The following is a 17,758-nucleotide window of genomic DNA, read 5'->3' as shown; positions in this document are numbered from 1 at the left end:
GTTCTTTATAATTAGTTAGTTAAATAGTTAGTTAAATTCTTTAATACTCATATTTTATTTATTGTTTCCTGTGAATTAGGCATAATGCATATCATTACTCGAGTGCACTATCATCGGAGGTGGGGCCCTCTTCACCATGGTTGTCATTTTCTCCAAGGAAGCCAGATTTGTACTTGAGTATACCATGGATTCTTTGTAAAATAGATCGTAATCTGACAGAGGGTGTAGAGTTCTTTAAGAACATTTACATGTATTTTCTGTGGATTCTAGCGAACATCGGGTCTACCCATCGTCGCTCTAAATGCACCTTTACATAATAGCATTTCTCCTTCGATGAAAACAAGGCAGATGGATATCCTCAACAGTTCGCAAACACCTGCGTAATCAGTTTCAAACTTTATTTTAAATTGTACTTAGGTCTACGTAGTTTCCTATTTATCCTACGATTTAAATGATAAAGAAGCGAACAAGTTTTTAAACTTGTTCTTTAACATTATCGAAATTACATTAACGAAACATTATCGAAAATGGAAGGAACTGATGTTTTGCACGTGGAAATCTGTCAAAATATCGACAGGTATACTGAATCATTATGCCTTTGTTTAAGAAAAGTTGTATTGTTACTATCGCAATACATAAGCTATTAACTTTTGTGCTTTTAAGATAGTTATATATCTTGTTTTTTTCCAGTACATTGTCTTCAGAGGAAATAGAGAACTTAGTATATGCTGAAATAAATTCATATGAGGATATTGCATTGGATTCTATTATATATGGAAAAAATCTATCAAATAATACTTTAAAGAATCACATTGATTCGATAATATGTTCCTACAGTCACGGAGAGGTAAATAATGTAACAAAGTATCTTGAGAAATATGTATACAACAAACTTTATTATTACAGAGAAGTCACATGAAAGTACAAGGAGCTAATTTAAAGTTTCATGTATATAGATTATCAATTGAATCTGCTGCTACCGAAACAATGGATAATGATGGCGAAGATTTACCAGTATCTTCTCACTCGATATTGCCAGTGAAAGAATTTCATTATTTATGGGAGAGTCTTTACTTTGATTCCAATGTAAAAGAAGATGTCAGTTGAATCTCTATATCTTCCTATATTTTTCTTGTTATTTGTGATAATATTCACTTATTTGTTTTTTTGTTTTAGCTATTACACTTTGTAGAAACAGCTATGATATTTGCAGATCACAATGTTAATACCAATATCATAAGTTGGAATAAAGTAGTATTACTCCATGGGCCACCAGGTACTGGAAAGACTAGTCTATGCAAAGCTCTTGCACAAAAAATTATTATTCGTCTAGGCAATAGATTCAGTCATGGTGAATTTGTTGAAATAAATAGCCACAGTTTATTTTCCAAGTGGTTCTCAGAGGTAATTTTTATTGTCAAATATTAATTTACTTATTACAGCTAATTTACACTGAATTTATATTTAATTTCTATTGATTTTCAGAGTGGTAAACTAGTTATGAAATTATTTAATGAAATAAAAAGGCTACTCGAAAATTCACAAGCATTAGTTTGCATTTTAATTGATGAAATCGAATCTTTGGCACATGCTCGTAAGTCTTGTAACAGCGGGACGGAACCCACCGATGCTATAAGAGTAGTAAACGCTTTATTAACACAATTGGATCAAATAAAACGGTATCCGAACGTCCTAATTTTAACAACCAGTAACTTGTCAGAAGCTATTGACTTAGCATTCATTGACAGAGCAGATATAAAACAGTATATTGGACACCCCACAGAGCAAGCCATATATAAAATTTATATGTCATGTTTGAAAGAGCTGATGAGGGTACATAGACGCATTTACTGATATATTTGTTACATCATATATGTTGCTTATGTTGGTATCTTTCAGACCAAACTCATGGAACACGAAGAAATTCATGATTTGTCATATTTAAAAAAATTGGGTTATGAAGAGAACTCTGCTACAAAGAATAGTCTCAAATTAAAGGAACTTAGTCAAGAAAGTCAGGGCTTCAGTGGACGAATTCTGAGGAAAATTCCGTTCTTAGCGCATGCTTTTTATTTACGAACGAAAAAGTGTACCCTAACTCGATTTTTAAGAGCTATGCACTTGGCTGTTAAAAGAGAAAAAGAGGAGAATACCGAGGAAGTCTTTCAGGCATTTCTTCAATTGGAATACTAAAAGGTACACTTTTCAGATCTTTCATAACATTTTTTTACCTTTTTTTATTTTTTTACCAACATATTGAATCAATGCATAGGGACAGAAATGTAATTACACTCAATCGAAGATTCAGTATTATATTTATTTAATTATTCTTCATCGTGTATTGTTTATACGGTATAAAACATTATAAGTTACGTCCTTTATGCTTCATTGTACATTTTATTTATCTTGGACCATTTTATTACTTCTCCTTTCCTTTAGTCCCTGTATCTCATATTGTTACAGGATTTCGAATTTAAAATATTTCATTATCGATTGTAACTTAATGTTTTAAGTTCATGTATCGTTTGTTATTTAAACAAGAAGGCATTTTTAAATAACACTCGATTTGCCGCCACTCACTATCGATTCTTGATTATCGAGAGATTCGCGGTATATCTAGTATGACAGTAGTTTATGGTGCACGGTGCGCCGTTCATTTAGTGCGGTCAATGCAATCAGTTGTTTTCGAGCTACCGAGGGTGAAGGTGGCATATTTTTAACCGGGTGTTCTGGTTTGATTGTCGAAACAAGAATTGAGTAACATCATCAAGACAATAAACTGCTGTGTCGAACGCAGTTCTTGGTGCGGTTCGTGGGTGTGAACTTGAAGTGTTTTTTTCGTTCATTTCTTGCCAAAAGTACATGCTTCCGGAGTGACAGAATATTCTACGAGTCGAAGAATGTTGGATCGCGACACCGCGATACACCTCGTTGCTGGAGGGTGGGTTTTATTTTTAGTCATCTTTTTAGTCGTAATTATCATAATTACGTGTACACCAAACGATCAGCTTTTCAAACGCGTGTTAGCAGTTCATGCCGGTTGTTCTGATCGATTGTCGAACATGAAAACAGCTCGTCGAGAGACGTATATTTTGCGCAGCAATCATGTTTTGTATGAAATCATATGCTGGAATGTATCTTCAAATTAAATGAGTAAACTTTAATGCGACATACAAAAATTCTCTAGCCTTGAATGCTGCGACATTGTCGCCGGTTCGCACTCACTGTTACGTCATTCGCGTAACTTGTGTATACATATGTGCATATGCGTAAAATTGATCGTTCTAATTTAGAAACCGGCGTATTTTTTGGCAACACGACGTATTTTGATTCCTTTCGTGTTTATTTTAGTTATCTTTTAAATTCTTATTCAATATCAAGATATAAGTTTCTGCAGTGGGTACGAATGCATCATGTTTTTGCGTCGAATATATATTTCTCTCTTTTTCGCTCACAAATCGATTAGATCGAAACGACGTTCGATTATCCGTTGAAAAACATTTCGTATGAAGTATGGGTATGTAGAAGGATACACGGTTCTATTTAGCACTTATTACATACTGTTAATTTACATGTTTATTAATACGATGCTGATAAATACAAGCTTTCTATGCAAATGAAATTAGTGTTCTTAGATTGCATATACTATTTCGAAACAGTGCTTTAGTTGTCAAGAATTCTATTGTCAGTCGTGTGGTTCGCGAGTTTTAAACTTCTTCGTTATGCAGATACAAATTTTACTTTATAATTTTTAATTCATTTTAATTGTTAACCAAATGACCTATTTACTGCGTTTCTGAAATTTTCTCACGTTAATTGCGTCGCTTTTGCAGAGTGGCCGGTACGACAGGAGCAATAGTCACATGTCCTTTGGAGGTGGTTAAAACACGTTTGCAATCCTCTTCCTCCGGTTTCTACCCGCCCCCGGTGAACAAGGAACTCACTTCCGGTCATGTCACGTGTAAAAGCTTCCCGAAACCGGAACAGAGGAGAAGACTATGCACGGGCGGGTACACTAGGTAATATCACTGTTTAAAATAGCCAGAGTATTATTTTAAATATAGACATTCAATGAAATAAATTAATTTGTATTATAAATCTAGATGCTGACATGTATCCCTACTCATAATTATTTTGAACAATGTATTATTACCATGACTAAACAAATATTGAAATAAATATTTGGTTTCCATAGATTCACCAAGAAGAAACAAGACTCATCATTTGCAATGGCAATTTCATCCTTTCATGCCAACAATATATATCAGTAGAAGAGAGGCTTGAACAAATTTATTCATTATTTATTTCCACATTGTTGAGGATACAACATGTTTTGACACAATAGAATCAGAACCATAAATATTATCAACAAAGGCTTGGAAGAATATTTTGACCCAAAAATGCACAAAATCCACATCTATACACCAATTCTTCAAAGTGACACATCTTATCACCGTTTTAACGCCTCGTTTTTCACTCTGAAACACAGGCTTCACTGGTTGTTTGGTTTACCGGTTCACGCCGGCATTTTTGTGTCTTCCCTTAGCGCGTTGGAGAAGAATAAACATGATGTTGGTATTCTGGTTTCACACTCGTTCTTCGTAAAAAATTGTTTCAACATTATAGCATTGTTAAACGATCCGTTATATTTGCGCTTCGGACGGCAATTACCGTTCAGTATTGTTTTAAGGTATTTTCTATGTGTACATAACGTCGAGCGTACCACCATGCACTGGCATTTCTTGCATTCGTGAAATTCCTTAGCTGAAAATAAACCTTCGTGTACGGTGTTCCGTGGCACACCGGCGACTCTAGGAACATCGACTCATAGAACACTTTGTAGCAATCCATACCCTGTTTGGAAGTCCTAACGTCACGGTATTCTCCCATGTTTGCACGACTTAAAATTAATCATCGAGACTCGGAATGTAGATCAAACTGGAATATCATAATTGCTTAAAGTATTTTAATTTAAGAACAAGCAAATATTATATCATTCGTCACTTAATATATCGTTTTCATATCAGGACAGATTAAATTATAATTAATACAAACATGTCAATAAAATTTGTGTACATTAAATTTGCAGATAACAGAATTAATAAATTTGACTTCTTCAGGGGTTTATATATATATAGATACATGTATCATTTCACACTTTTTTGTTCTGTTTGGAAACTGGGTCACACGGTAAAAATTCCATATATACCACATACATAGTCCCATGCAGAAATTGTATTTCAACAAATTGATTGATTGAAAATGTGTTAACTATTGTACTAACTCGTTCATCTTCTGTGTGTTACAGGCACGCCTTAGTCGCCCTTTCTCACTTTGGCTCGTCTACTCCTCCTGGAGGCTCTCCCTATCACTCAGCACCAGGTATCTATCAGTGCATAAAGTACATCGTTCAAAACGAAGGAACCCGAGCCCTATTCAAAGGACTCGGCCCAAATCTAGTGGGAGTCGCACCCTCCAGAGCAATTTATTTCTGCGCCTATTCTAAGAGTAAGATAGCGTTCAACGCTATCCTTACTCCGGATACACCGCTCGTTCACGTGTTCTCCGCATTCTGCGCTGGTAAGTCGTTTATCTTGTCTGCTTTTTATCGATTAACCAACTACCGTTGCCATCGCAGTTTCATTCTAATCACTTGATAATTTTAGAGCTCTTGTGTGTTTGCATGGAAAAGAGAATTGTGTTTGTTGGATGGATGAGTTCAGGACGTTTTGAATGAGACTATTTGAGGAACCTGTGTCAAAGCCTGAGAATTATTGAGTGTGACTGAATACAGTGGGGAAAGGAATTCCGTCGATACCTGGTCCTAAATCTACACGTTGGATTTTATTTATATCAAGAGGTTCCAAACATACTGGAGACACACTTCTTAAAATGGTCATTTCTGGTGGTTCCCAGAATCCCAAAATCCCATATTTCTAAAGTGATTTGCGATCCACACCGTAATCATTTTATTGGAACCTTGTAAGAGAGTACAAGTGTAATGCTTCTGCACAAAACTGGCCACAGATCCGTCGCACAAAATAGATAACGTAGAAGATCTAACAAAGGCATTGCCCTTCTACGCACAGGACGTGAAAATCGACATGTTATCGCGCTTCTTTTTTGGGAACAATCAAGGCGGCTCTAGATAAAAGAGCTCAGTGGGGTCAAGTCGCACGTCATTCGTCTTATCGCGCTGAATGGATTCACCGTAAATAACCGGCTTGTAATTGTGACGTACTTTCGATCTCTCATAGTGCACCGATAACCCGGTGCAGCGTAGTATCTGCGCTTTTATATTTCAATCTATTTATGTCCACCAGGAAGAAAGTGAATAGAGTCGCAGAATATTCTGGAAAACTTCCGGAACAGATCAAAGTCCTCTCACAAACAAAGATTTGAATCTGAAAAATTATTTGGTGTAAAATTAGAATTAAATTATAGATGATAGGTGTGAATAGTAGTTATATTAATGAAAGACTATCATGATGGAAAAGTGAATCTTCATTTTCTTTAAAAAATGATCCTAGAAAGTTTTCGTGGAGATTCGTGTAACATATACGGAAGATCTTCAGGATTCTTGATTTTTCCGTTGAGGAAAGATAATAGAAAGAGATCGATGAAAGTGTGTGTTTGTTACGTACAATCGCGTCATGTGTCTGTAATCCGCAGTTTCGTTAATGAGCAGATATCTGTTATCTGGCGAAAGTTGAACTTTAACCCTCGATCAATCGTCAAGGAATAGATGTCTCCGTGGGGGTCCTTGCGATTTGCATTTATCCAAATATGTTACACTGTATCACGCATGCCTGTACGAATGCAATATCTCTGTATTTCTCAATCTTTTCTTACACTTACAAATTACAATATTTTTTCAGAGAGTATTGCGAGCTCATGATACTTTGTGATAAAGATAGATGTTCCAGAAACTGATTGATGTTATCTGATCCAAACTTGCTCGCCTTCGAGTGCGGTAATAAGAAAGAGAGAGTGAGTGAGAGGGAGATGAACCATTTACAGATTTATTCTTCTATATTATAAAAACATATATGTATGATACACATTTCTAATTTTCTCTGTATCTTTAGTTCATTCTAAAGTAATTGAATGGTAATTTCAGAAGCTTGCAGATTTAATAGGACGTGACTAAATAATCTATTCGTACAATCTAGTATGAGTTGTGGAAAAATGATTCTAAAACATAAGTATTGAAGCTGTCTAGATCTTGGGTAACTTGAGTATAAGTTACAAGCTTGAAAGAACAAAATCAGGTAGCACGGTCGTATGCACGTGATGGATGGTCGTGAACCTCTTTTGCCGAGACCCATTTAAAGGGGCTCCCCTTTTCGTCGCCGAAAACGTGCATCTGGTCACGTAGTCAACCAACGTGGTAGATGTTTCATCGACTGTCCCTGACTATGGACAAACAAACATTCATTTGCGATCTTGTATTTCACCTAATTAGAAGTTTCCACATTACCAGAAGTATGGATATTCACTACCGTTTTTGGATACACAATTGCAGTACGCAGAAAATGAGATAAACCTATTAATTAGTTTGTAACACAAATGATCACGCGCACTTCTTACTAATGGGTCCATAGTTTTTTCTTATATTTCGCTGCTCGTTATTGCCCAAGATGGACTCTTGCTCCTCGTTGATCCCATCGAGACTACACTCCAAGACATTTCCCGTATGCAATTGCATTCATTTACGGACGGCCTTGAAACGCTCGTTCAATTACTATACGTCCAGTTTGCACGCGAGTGATGCACTTGGCGAAAAGGCGACGATGGTGAATTGCGGTTGAAAATCTTGAGAGAGTTCTATGTAACACCAGACACCGAATCAGTCGACGAACATGTGGTATCTTTGGGATACGGCCTATGACGTACTTGCTTGATCTCATAACTGAAAAATTGCTGATAAATGGAAAGTTGCCAGGCATGTGGTTACATTGTACGCTGAGCAGCTAGTGTGCACGTGTTCACGCATGTTTTCCGTATTTAGCACTTTTCCGTCGGACGATGTACCAAGTGTCTCTTATCTTATTTATAGAATAAGATAAGCGACGCATCTTATGCTATTCTATGAATCAGATACTGGTGACGCACCCTGTGCGTCGTTGTGTATTTAGATACAAGAGTATCAGTAGAGTAATACTAGTTAAGATAAACAAGAAAGGTGATTGTCACAGTTTATTAGATATTCTGAGTTTACAAGCAGGTACTCTGTCCTATTGACCTAGTTCGTGGCAGATCGCCGCGGCCAACGCACTGTTTACCGTGGTGCTTGGTTACGACGCATCCGGATTATGCAATCGGGTTGTGTTCGTCCTTCAAACATCAAAACACATCTAAAACACTGTCATCTAATACCTTTAATCTTTCTAACAGATTGGGAACTGCACGCATGTGTGAGGCTTGAGCGAGGTGTTGGAATGTGTGAGAGCATTGAGTGCTGGTGTATTTGTGGCATTGAAATATTAAAAGGGTATTGGAGCATTAAGGTAATTTTTTAATTTGACATATTTGAATGATCAGGCTATTTAGAGTAATGGTAGACTAATGTTTCAGTCAAGTATTTAACAGAGAACATCAAAATGTTAAAGTTGAACGTCAGAGCATCAAACTCCAGTTCGCAAAAGTTCTTAACCCGTAAACGATGCCGGTGCTCTAGTATTCCTCTCGTTTTTCTGTTGAGGTAGGTCAAACAGAAACAATCAATATTTTCCTGCTGACTTCGTACAGGCGAGTTCAAGGATCATCCGCTTCATGCATACGCCAACTCACGTGTCTCGTTAACGAGTAAACGCTGAGTAAAGAGAGAAACATTTGCATTGTGGTATCTGAGACATCAGCAGACGAAAACTACCGTTTAAATATTATTCCTACCCTTGACACTTTATCCTAATATATTCGCCATGGCGTCCATGTATAAATTCACCATTCTTAATGAAGTCGGAACACGTTTAACGGCCATGGAACTTCAGGATTAGAATATAAAAACGACGATAGCAAAAGAACTGCGCAAATACAACACAAATATTACTGACAAAAAGTTGTTAAACAGCACTAACACTTCATTTCAATATTAACCAGCAAGACTAGTAACGTGTATTTGGAGGCAAAGGTAAACTTGACAAAAAATCAGAATAAATGAATTTCAATTTTGAATAAATTGATTAAGTCAGTTCGGTTTAAATACTGAAGGGTATTTGAAATATGGATTCTAAATGTTGTTTTGTTTACACCGGCATTAAACAGCAACTTTAATGTTTCACTTGACGCATATCTAAAGTGGCGTAAACAACAAATGGTAGACAGGTGAGGTCGGTAACTGCGCAACAGGAATTTCTTTTTTCACATTTCAATGTGCGCAACACGCGGTGCGTCGACGCGATAAGATACATGTATTCATCATACACACATACAGGAGATAGACAAGTGTACACATTCTCAATCGCTTAGCCCGCCTATATAATCTTGCGTGTTTTGATTCGGTAACGGCCGCTACAAAAATAGATCAGAAACGTGTGTTTACGAGGAATCACGTTGCGCTCGCAGTGCATCGTCACACGTGCGACATAGGAAGAATCCAATTGTGCGCCTTCATTGACTCTGCCTTTTCTGCGCTAAGTAGTGTGCAGTTAGTTTCTATTTCAGGATACGAGCTCGATTCCCATGATAATGTTTATCAACCTTGAATTACATGCTTTGATACATTCTAGTAACAATGTTATGATGTCTTTCCAATACAATTCTTTTTATTTTTAGGTTTTGAAGATGCGTTTTGGATGTTCTGCATTTTGAGATGTGGATGTATTGAAGAGTGGATGAAGATAGTGAGCTTGTTTGGAATGTTAGAGCATTTGAATGATGGAATGTTGAGGTATTAAGAAAGGAAAAGCGTGAGACCCTAAATTCTCCTAAGTTTTAAAGTTGTAAAAGTCACCGCATTGCAAAATTCTAAAATACTAAAAACGAGACCACCCAAGGTTCAGTGCAGTGAAGATAACATGATTGCTGTATTTACATATCGAACACTCGAATAATCTAAGTATTACAATCTCAAGAAACAATTAACTACCGAGGATACACATAAAAACACGGAACGTTTATTTTTTAACTGATAACACAATCAAGTGCAGTAAGTGGGAACCCCCTCTGTTTGTAAACACATGAGCTTCACGTTAGGCGAATCCACGAACAATTCCTTTACGACACCGTCAATCGTAGCCATGGAGTACCTGCGACTTCTGGTTCCTCCTAAGTCTGGAATATCAATATCCATTCCAATGGCCTTGGTGTATGTTGCCATAGGATCTGCAAGCATCCGCACCTGAATTTAATTCGGTTTATTGCTTGAATCATTTCATTTAGAAAGGAATTGACCTTATTGTTAAGATATAAAGAGAGAAGTTGCTTGTCTTTCACTGATGGAGTAATTACTGATATCCTTTCTAGCGTAACCGACAATTGGGTTAGTGTTAAAATTAGAAAAGATCAGCATGCTAGTTAAATTGCCTGGTGAAACCAGTTCAGACTGCAGACCCTAGTCTCACAGTTTCCACATTCATAAATTAATGGGATATACATTAAAATTATCAAACTGTTTCTGGGCTCTTTACAAATGTCGACATTTAACTATTGAGTTGTTAACATATTTATTGTTTTATGAAAAAACACTAGTTACTGGATTGTAGATAAATTTTAATGAGATTGTTACTCTCATTGTTGGCACTGTTACCTTGTCGTCGGCTCCTCTGGCATGTCCCCAAGCAGAAAGCACAAATGGATCGTTTACAGCCACACAGATTACTTCCTGAAAACCCAGAAACCTCAAGTCTGCCGACCTAATCGATTAAACAGAACGTAAAGTAGGACCCTTAAGTTAAAGCGTGGTGCTCGTACTTTTCTATAAATCCTCTGAGATGAACCCTGGAGCATCCAGGAACGTAAGCACCAGGTACACCAAAGATGACGGCCTTCTTGTTCTTCACCAGCTCTAAAATGTTGGTCTGATTTTCCGGTAGAGCTTCGTACAAGGTCGCATTAGGTAGTTTGTCCCCCTTTTTGATTTGAGGCATCTTTGTGCGGCTTCGTTAACCTTATTCCTGATTTGAGGTAGGTTAGGATCACTTGTACTTCATTTGTTTTCCTCGAGTATCGCAAAATTCGCGAATCGAGGGGTCAAGCCTTTGGTTTCATCCTTGTCGATGCTCGTTCGCTCGTTCGTTCAGATAAATTTAGATGTTGGCATGTTTACAGGAATCGTAGATTCGATCAACGAATTTCTGCCAGCGGGAGCGGCTCGAGGCTCGATTTGGATTCATGAAAAAATTCGGCAAGCCACAGTCGCGATTGTTTGGCTCGGCTGATTTTGTTGTTTCAAGATGGTCGCGGGCTGATGTTGCAACGTGTTCGTGCTTCGAAATCCATAGCGACGATTCTGTGACTCAACTGAGGTCAATTCATGGGCGCCGGAAGGTCGAGTTATCTGTGGTCATTGTTGTGATGTTCAATTTATGATCCATTTCGGTAGATCTCTCAAATTATATTTTTAGATTTTGCTCTTTGATTATACATATAACAAGTGTGTGCTCTTGTATCAAAGATCGTATTACATGTGTTCATAATTATTTAAACAATCAGAGTCTCAAGTACTTTGTTAAATTAATTTGTGTATCAAGCATTACACTTTGATTATTTATACTCCTAACTATTTTCAACATAAAAGTTCAGAATAATGATTCATTGATAGTAATCCAAATTTTACTGAGAGCACTGTTGTTAAGATTTAGTGCTTCTGAACAAGCCAAATTTCAATAACGAGTCAGTTTGCTAAACTACTTACATGTAACATACTGATTTCAAGAACAAGTAAGACCTATGAACTTGCTATTTTGTCAATTCAGCCTGTATAATGTTTCCTTCAGACAGGCTCAAAACAGATCGATTTACCTTGCCCTGAGAAGCTGTTCGAAACGCAGCTCTTGCACGCAACGGACGGATTAAAGACACGTGCATTCATTTTTCAGGTTTCGTGGCATGCACGTTGACAAATCCTATTTGGTTCGTGAAGACCAGGCTACAACTGGACCATCGGTCAAACAAAATCACCGCGATGGAATGTGTGCAAAGGATATATCGACAATCGGTACGAGAACCTAATCCTACTTGTCACATCATGAATACAACATTGGAGGCGTAACCTAGATAGAGAAGACTCAACTGGATCAGTCTTGGTTATTCAGCGCGTTTTCTTTCATTTGTATCATCGCATAAACGCATCACAGGAAGTTTTCTCTCCTGCCAGACACATCACGTTTCCCGTCTGGTGCACAGTCTGTGATCGGCTTCGTTGCACCTGGTTTCATTCGAAACTACTATGCTCATCGATCAATTGCTTGCTGGGGGCAAAGTACTTTCTTGATCAATACGAGCGCAGATTACTTTTTAAGAGGACTGGAATGTGATACAGTTTGAAGAATTCTTAAATTCTCCCAGAATATCGGTTCACCACCTTTAATACTTAACGTAACTCTCGCTTCGGGAAACTATTCTAGAGCACCAAAGCTCATTATTACAGCTTAAAAAGAATAGGAGATTGTAGCGAAGAATAGCTTCAGAACAAAAGGATTGGAGAACAATAAGCATGGCTGAAAGAGGTCACCTCTATTTTTTGAAGAAAATGAGAGTAACGTTTACGAGCTGTTAAAAATATATATTAAAAAAGTTAGATTAGATAAATAGAAACTAAAAATAAAAAGTAGCTTTGTAGAGACAAGAAAGCTGTCTGAAGTGCCAGATATTTACTTTGAAGAGACAAAATGCATAACGAGCTGTTTCGCTGACCAAAATTCAACAACGTTGATGTTGCAACGATAAACATCTTGTTGCAGCCAAAGATATTTTTACGATAGTCTATGCATAGAAACCGGGCGCAAAAATACATGCATGTAGAACATGTTGGATATACTCGCGATAATATAATAATAGTTGATAAATTTGTATTGCGGAAGTGTCAGGAAATTATTGAACATCGGCAAAGTAATGTCTCAAAGAAAGTTCAAAAGGTATCTTGTCAGAATTTACGTTGCTAGTTTCTATTCGATTTCGTTCAATTGCGTTGTCGGACGAGACATTTGCATCGCAATTGTACCGAAGCCAGTTCTAAAACGAGCCTTGCGACCTACGAATAGTAAATAGCGATAAAAATATCGTGCATAATACGCGATCCGCAAAAACAACGATTTATAGATCACCCGATCTTGTGCAATACTCATTAATGGCGCCTCATGTTTTTGTTCCGTAAGGGAACTGAACTACGTTCCGTTAATAAAAACGGATAAGAATCTAAAAATACTGTACTAGGAAAAAGTTATTTTCCAGAAGCAGAATGAATTATTGATTGATTTATAAGTATCTAAGCATTACTTATCGTTTACAAGAATGAATATTTATTGGTCAATGTACTGCTCGATAATACGTTACTTTTGCATCGAATAATTTATCTAGATAAGATTTTTATTTGTACAGTGTGATCGAATCTAGAACAAGCTTATTTCATACCATGCTGCTCACCCATAATCTCTTCAAAGTGAATTCTGTTATCATAATAATCAACCATTAATAAAGCAGGAATTTCCCCAACTTGTAGATAGATATAATCTATATTGATCAAGTGTTTCGATGATAAAGAGTTCATTTCTGATTCATGTTGTCCTATCACGTTAATGATTATGTGAAATCTTTCCATATGACCCCGGACGTTTCACAACTCGAAAATTTCCAAATTTTTACCAAGACTGTATTGTATGATATCCATGGAATATTGTGTTCTCCGAGAAATTGCTTCGAATAATTTCATAAGCGTTGAATTTAAAGCCATCCGCTGTATTTTCAGGGTATCCTGGGATTCTACAAAGGCATCGTGGCCTCCTACGTAGGAATAAGCGAGACTGTGATACACTTTGTGATCTACGAGGCTGTGAAGGCTTGGCTAGCGACGTACAGGATTCCTACGATAGACGATCGCAAAACGTTGCGCGATTTCCTAGAGTTCATGGCGGCCGGCTCCTTCTCGAAAACAATCGCGTCTACCATCGCTTACCCCCATGGTAAGGTCGGCTGTATTCGTTGACAAAATTAATCGCTGCAAAGATATTCTATTACCATAACAAAAAACTAATGGTGACTCCGCAAATTTGTTCTTCCTGCTTCAGTCTATTTCTGTGATATTGCTAATGATGCAGAAATTGGCCCTCGTTCAAGAACAAAGCGTGGGTGCAGTTTATGCAAAGTTTATTGCTCGAAAGAATTTGATCCTTGTAAAAGTCTGCATTACCATTTGATTATAGAATAGAGGAGATAAGCCTCAGTAATATCTTTTGTTCCCTGAGAGGACTTCTAACAGAATAAAATGTAGCAACAGCAAGTTTCAAGTTGTTGCAAGTTGGTCTAAAAGTAACCATTGAACTGTATGCCAGCCAGTCGATGTGCAATTACATGTTATGTCGGTTGCGGTGTTCTGATCGATTAAGTCTGATCGCCTCTAGACACCGAAGTTCCACTTGCTCGACTATTCTGTAGCCAAAATCAATTGCTTCACTGTAACTATCTGTAACTATTTTCATTACAAACGTTATGATCTTCATATAGATCCTAAATAAAAATGCAAAGTCGTAACGGTCAATTGATTTTGGAAAAATTGTGCCTGTATAAGTTTTAATTTTATTATGTATCACATTGTATATACAACTATATGTAATTTAGGTTTCTCTTAATTAAAAGGAAATGTAACTCTTTACATATCTTTAGTCAAGGGAAACCTATGTTATCAAAACCTCAGAGATTAATGAATATAAATTTTTCAGAGGTAGCCAGAACACGACTGAGAGAGGAAGGTACAAAATACCAGGCTTTCTGGCAAACGTTGAGAACCGTATGCGCAGAGGAAGGGCCGCAAGGATTGTACCGTGGCCTGGGTACTCATTTGATCAGGCAAATACCGAACACGGCGATCATCATGGCAACGTATGAGGCGGTGGTGTACCTCCTGAGCAGGCACTTCCATCAGCAGTCGTTGTTGAACAATAACAATGAGTCACAGTTCTATGCGGAGACGAAGTCGAAAAGCGAACTCGCCTAGGACTTGCTTACGGCCCCTGAGTAAAGGGCCATTCGCTCGTAGCGAATTCTGAAGCTGCGTCCAACCTCGTAAACACCGTCCAGAGCGTCGCGATGCCGAGGAGACGCCCAGTGGACACGCGTTTCCAAGCTTGCAGAGAGCTGGGGCCACCTTAGCTGTCCAGATTCGTTACGTGGAAGGTAGCAAAAGGTATCACAGCGCGTTGCACGCTGTGTACTTTGTAAGCGTAGCAAAAAGTAGTCCTTCCTCCTTTCAGGTAGCGTTCGTACACATGCGGAACAGCCTCTGTCTGTCTGTACATCGCCAACGTGCATGGAATACGAAGCAGGGAAACGAAGCTGGAATTTATGAGTCGGTTAGAACCCTCAGAGTGCGATACGTTACCTTTTTTTTATGTCATAGTCAAATTGATCGTGTTGCCACCGGTAGAACGTTCATGTAATTTCTTCTTTCATTGGTAGCAGTATAAATACATACGATTGAGCCGTGTCAGGCATACATCTTTGTCATTTGTGAAAGTTTTGAGATTCGGAGAACATAAAATTGTATTGTATTAATAGATTTAGATTTATGATATTCAGAATTGTACGGCTTGTAACTTTTGCATATGGCTAATACAATACACGGGATTTCATATCTTTTTATCTGAAAGTTCACAAACTCCGTGTCTCAAAAATCACTGAAATGATTGTATTCATTTGATGCAGTATTACGATCTCGCTAGAACAACCTTGCGCACTTAATTTAGGCCACGAATTATAAACAACAGTAGAGAGAACAGATAGTTGTATCTAATTTTATAATTGTTAATAAACCTGTTGATATATCTTACTTCGATTAGTCGATATTGAAACGATGCGAAATAATAGTTAGACCGTAAAAACCTATTGAACAGAAAAATAACCATTTTGTTATTACTCAAATTAGAATCTTACGCAAGTTAAGATTGCATCGAAGATGTGCGATACGATTTTAAATACTGTATGTAATTTATAAATCAACGAAAACGAAAGTTCGCGATGTTGAATGCGTCGAATATACTACAACCGATGATTCTGTAAAGCGTAGTAAGTAGATAATCTTGTACATAAAATAATAAACGCGTTATACATACAATTATATATACATATACATACAAATACATCAGTAGATTTGTTTGTATTTTTTTGAGTGTGTATTATCGTGTCATCTAATGAAACGATAGTAAAAATTTTATAAACAGGCAAACATTGTTTGCCACCTATAGCTTCCTCAACTGTATATTCGGGTGTAACAGAAGCTTCCTAAAAATCAGTGAGGGTGCTTCTCATCATTTGGAAAATGTGGGAAGTGTTAGAAACTCCTGGGATCATATAAGATCTTAATATGGACACTTGTTCTCTCACAATTAAGGAAAGCCTAAGTTGCATCCGAATTTACATCTACCTGTGCACTTGGAAATACGGAAGTGCGTTGTTAGCGTGATTCGTTAAAGAAGCGATAAATATTATAGATAAGTTATGTACATGTAAGAAGATTAACGATGTTTTGTTATTGAGAGATATTCTATCGTTTACCTAACTTTTATAAGTTTGATTACGTTATTGCAAGCTACTGATTTCTGCTAGGAACTAAGGGGTGTAATGCGTAGCCGTTTAGTTTTTATACTAAATATGACCCATGTACAAGATTCACTTGCGTTCTTTGGCTTGCTGTTTGCAATGTATACGTAGATCCGACGACTCAGGTTTATTGAAAACTAGTCTGTGAAGCGTTTCTGTATCGTGTTGAATAGTTGAGTCATTTCATCTTGCACCAGGAATTGGCAGCAGATAAATTCAGCTGTTTCCTCGAGTTTAATTTACGACACGAATGATGATCAGTGGAGAAAGGAACTGTGATTTTTATTTATTCGTTATCGGCTTTATCTCTGATGTTCACCGTTCACGATTTATTTGCCTCGAAAATTTATTTCTTTTTTGTTATTTGAGAAATATCCGTTCATGAAAGTAGAGATTTCTGAATCTTGAAGTACAAAGCAGGAAATTTGAATGCGTGCATGTGTATAAAGTAAGTCCTGTTGAGACTGAATTAGTTTTATTGTACTTAGTATGCTCCAAAATTCGAAGTATGAATTTTAGTATGAGGAAGCCGATACAAAATGAATTGTTGACGAAAAAGATATATATTCATGAAATATGATATATTCTATTATATAGAATATAATATCTATATATATATATATTCTATATATATATACACATCATTTAATAAAATCAACGAATAATATTTTTGTATTTTCAATCTTTGTTAAAACTTTGAAGTACTTATTTCAATTCGTACTTTATTTTAACTTTTTTTTTGGTAGTCCTTCAACCTTTAACTCCTCCTTTCCTTCCTTTATAACCATGGCCTCCAGACGTGCATTCTGAGCAAGAGCAAGAAACTGGAACAGCGACTTGTTTCTTCAACATTTTATAATCTTCGCACATCAGTTCAATTATCAAACCCCTGTACTCCGTTGGCTGACAGCACTGGCAATTAACGACTTGACTCCAATTCTCTATAATTAAAATAGGAACAAATTAAGTTGTCGAATAAACGTTTCTCAAAATTATTTCTGCA

At 37.0% G+C, this 17,758-nt stretch overlaps 4 protein-coding genes and 1 long non-coding RNA gene across 23 annotated transcripts in view; 3 read left to right on the top strand and 2 right to left on the bottom strand.

Moving 5' to 3' along the window:
- Positions 1 to 116: 116 nt before the first annotated feature.
- pch2 (pachytene checkpoint 2 protein) lies at positions 117 to 3,970 on the top strand. Of its 3 annotated transcripts, none has more exons than XM_076540768.1 (7): positions 117 to 577; positions 691 to 847; positions 907 to 1,098; positions 1,177 to 1,404; positions 1,486 to 1,833; positions 1,900 to 2,196; positions 3,834 to 3,970. In XM_076540768.1, exons 1-6 carry the CDS (start codon positions 528 to 530, stop codon positions 2,191 to 2,193), a joined length of 1,269 nt encoding a protein of 422 aa, XP_076396883.1. In that variant the 5' UTR covers positions 117 to 527; the 3' UTR covers positions 2,194 to 2,196; positions 3,834 to 3,970. The 3 variants fall into 3 exon arrangements, with proteins under 3 accessions (XP_076396883.1, XP_012135587.2, XP_003701191.2); XM_012280197.2 differs by lacking the exon at positions 3,834 to 3,970 and adding an exon at positions 2,273 to 2,382; XM_003701143.3 differs by lacking the exon at positions 3,834 to 3,970 and having other exon boundaries at positions 118 to 577; positions 1,900 to 2,382.
- On the top strand, positions 2,653 to 17,437 carry Rim2 (replication in mitochondria 2). Of its 6 annotated transcripts, none has more exons than XR_013040768.1 (7): positions 2,656 to 2,941; positions 3,834 to 4,019; positions 5,309 to 5,580; positions 12,042 to 12,160; positions 13,910 to 14,123; positions 14,880 to 15,333; positions 15,411 to 17,437. XR_013040768.1 is itself a non-coding variant. In XM_003701111.3 (6 exons), the coding sequence occupies exons 1-6, from the start codon at positions 2,901 to 2,903 to the stop codon at positions 15,152 to 15,154; spliced, it is 1,107 nt and encodes a 368-aa protein (XP_003701159.1). In that variant the 5' UTR covers positions 2,656 to 2,900; the 3' UTR covers positions 15,155 to 17,437. The 6 variants fall into 6 exon arrangements, 4 of the variants coding, with proteins under 4 accessions (XP_012135593.1, XP_003701159.1, XP_076396884.1 ...); XR_001095139.2 differs by having other exon boundaries at positions 14,880 to 15,343; XM_003701111.3 differs by having other exon boundaries at positions 14,880 to 17,437.
- Positions 4,278 to 12,042, bottom strand: LOC105661868 (peroxiredoxin-5, mitochondrial-like). 12 transcript variants are annotated; one of them, XR_013040779.1, is made up of 5 exons: positions 10,915 to 11,535; positions 10,751 to 10,856; positions 5,285 to 10,342; positions 4,854 to 4,938; positions 4,278 to 4,764 (listed from the first exon to the last, which is right to left on the bottom strand). XR_013040779.1 is itself a non-coding variant. In XM_076540773.1 (3 exons), exons 1-3 carry the CDS (start codon positions 11,088 to 11,090, stop codon positions 10,270 to 10,272), a joined length of 339 nt encoding a protein of 112 aa, XP_076396888.1. In that variant the 5' UTR covers positions 11,091 to 12,042; the 3' UTR covers positions 4,278 to 10,269. The 12 variants fall into 12 exon arrangements, 2 of the variants coding, with proteins under 2 accessions (XP_076396888.1, XP_076396887.1); XR_013040778.1 differs by having other exon boundaries at positions 4,854 to 10,342; XR_013040776.1 differs by having other exon boundaries at positions 4,278 to 4,938; positions 5,056 to 10,342.
- On the top strand, positions 7,395 to 9,868 carry LOC143265963 (uncharacterized). The gene is made up of 3 exons (XR_013040784.1): positions 7,395 to 7,524; positions 8,398 to 8,510; positions 9,778 to 9,868. It is a non-coding gene; the product is annotated as an uncharacterized LOC143265963 (long non-coding RNA).
- Hml (hemolectin) overlaps positions 17,322 to 17,758 on the bottom strand; it is a 14,395-nt gene continuing 13,958 nt past the window's right edge. The window contains exon 35 of the mRNA XM_012280174.2: positions 17,322 to 17,696. Within this exon, the coding sequence (XP_012135564.1) occupies positions 17,506 to 17,696 (191 nt within the window). The 3' untranslated portion in view covers positions 17,322 to 17,505. The remainder of the gene's footprint in view (positions 17,697 to 17,758) is intronic.

The sequence above is a fragment of the Megachile rotundata genome, chromosome 16, assembly GCF_050947335.1.
Source record: "Megachile rotundata isolate GNS110a chromosome 16, iyMegRotu1, whole genome shotgun sequence".
Lineage (NCBI taxonomy): Eukaryota > Metazoa > Arthropoda > Insecta > Hymenoptera > Megachilidae > Megachile > Megachile rotundata.
This window is presented reverse-complemented; position numbering and strand designations above follow the sequence as displayed.

Bases quoted from the DNA above. Each gene is read 5' to 3' on its own strand.
- pch2 (XM_076540768.1), top strand. From the start codon at position 528: ATGGAAGGAACTGATGTTTTGCACGTGGAAATCTGTCAAAATATCGAC. The intron at 1,099-1,176 runs GTCAGTTGAATC...TTTTTGTTTTAG, and splicing joins ATTCCAATGTAAAAGAAGAT to CTATTACACTTTGTAGAAAC. The intron at 1,834-1,899 runs GTACATAGACGC...GGTATCTTTCAG, and splicing joins GTTTGAAAGAGCTGATGAGG to ACCAAACTCATGGAACACGA.
- Rim2 (XM_003701111.3), top strand. From the start codon at position 2,901: ATGTTGGATCGCGACACCGCGATACACCTCGTTGCTGGAGG. The intron at 4,020-5,308 runs GTAATATCACTG...TGTGTGTTACAG, and splicing joins TGCACGGGCGGGTACACTAG to GCACGCCTTAGTCGCCCTTT. The intron at 5,581-12,041 runs GTAAGTCGTTTA...TTCATTTTTCAG, and splicing joins GTTCTCCGCATTCTGCGCTG to GTTTCGTGGCATGCACGTTG.
- LOC105661868 (XM_076540772.1), bottom strand. From the start codon at position 11,090: ATGCCTCAAATCAAAAAGGGGGACAAACTACCTAATGCGACCTTGTAC. The intron at 10,857-10,914 runs GTACGAGCACCA...TTAATCGATTAG, and splicing joins CTCAGAGGATTTATAGAAAA to GTCGGCAGACTTGAGGTTTC. The intron at 10,343-10,750 runs GTAACAGTGCCA...AATTAAATTCAG, and splicing joins CCAGAGGAGCCGACGACAAG to GTGCGGATGCTTGCAGATCC.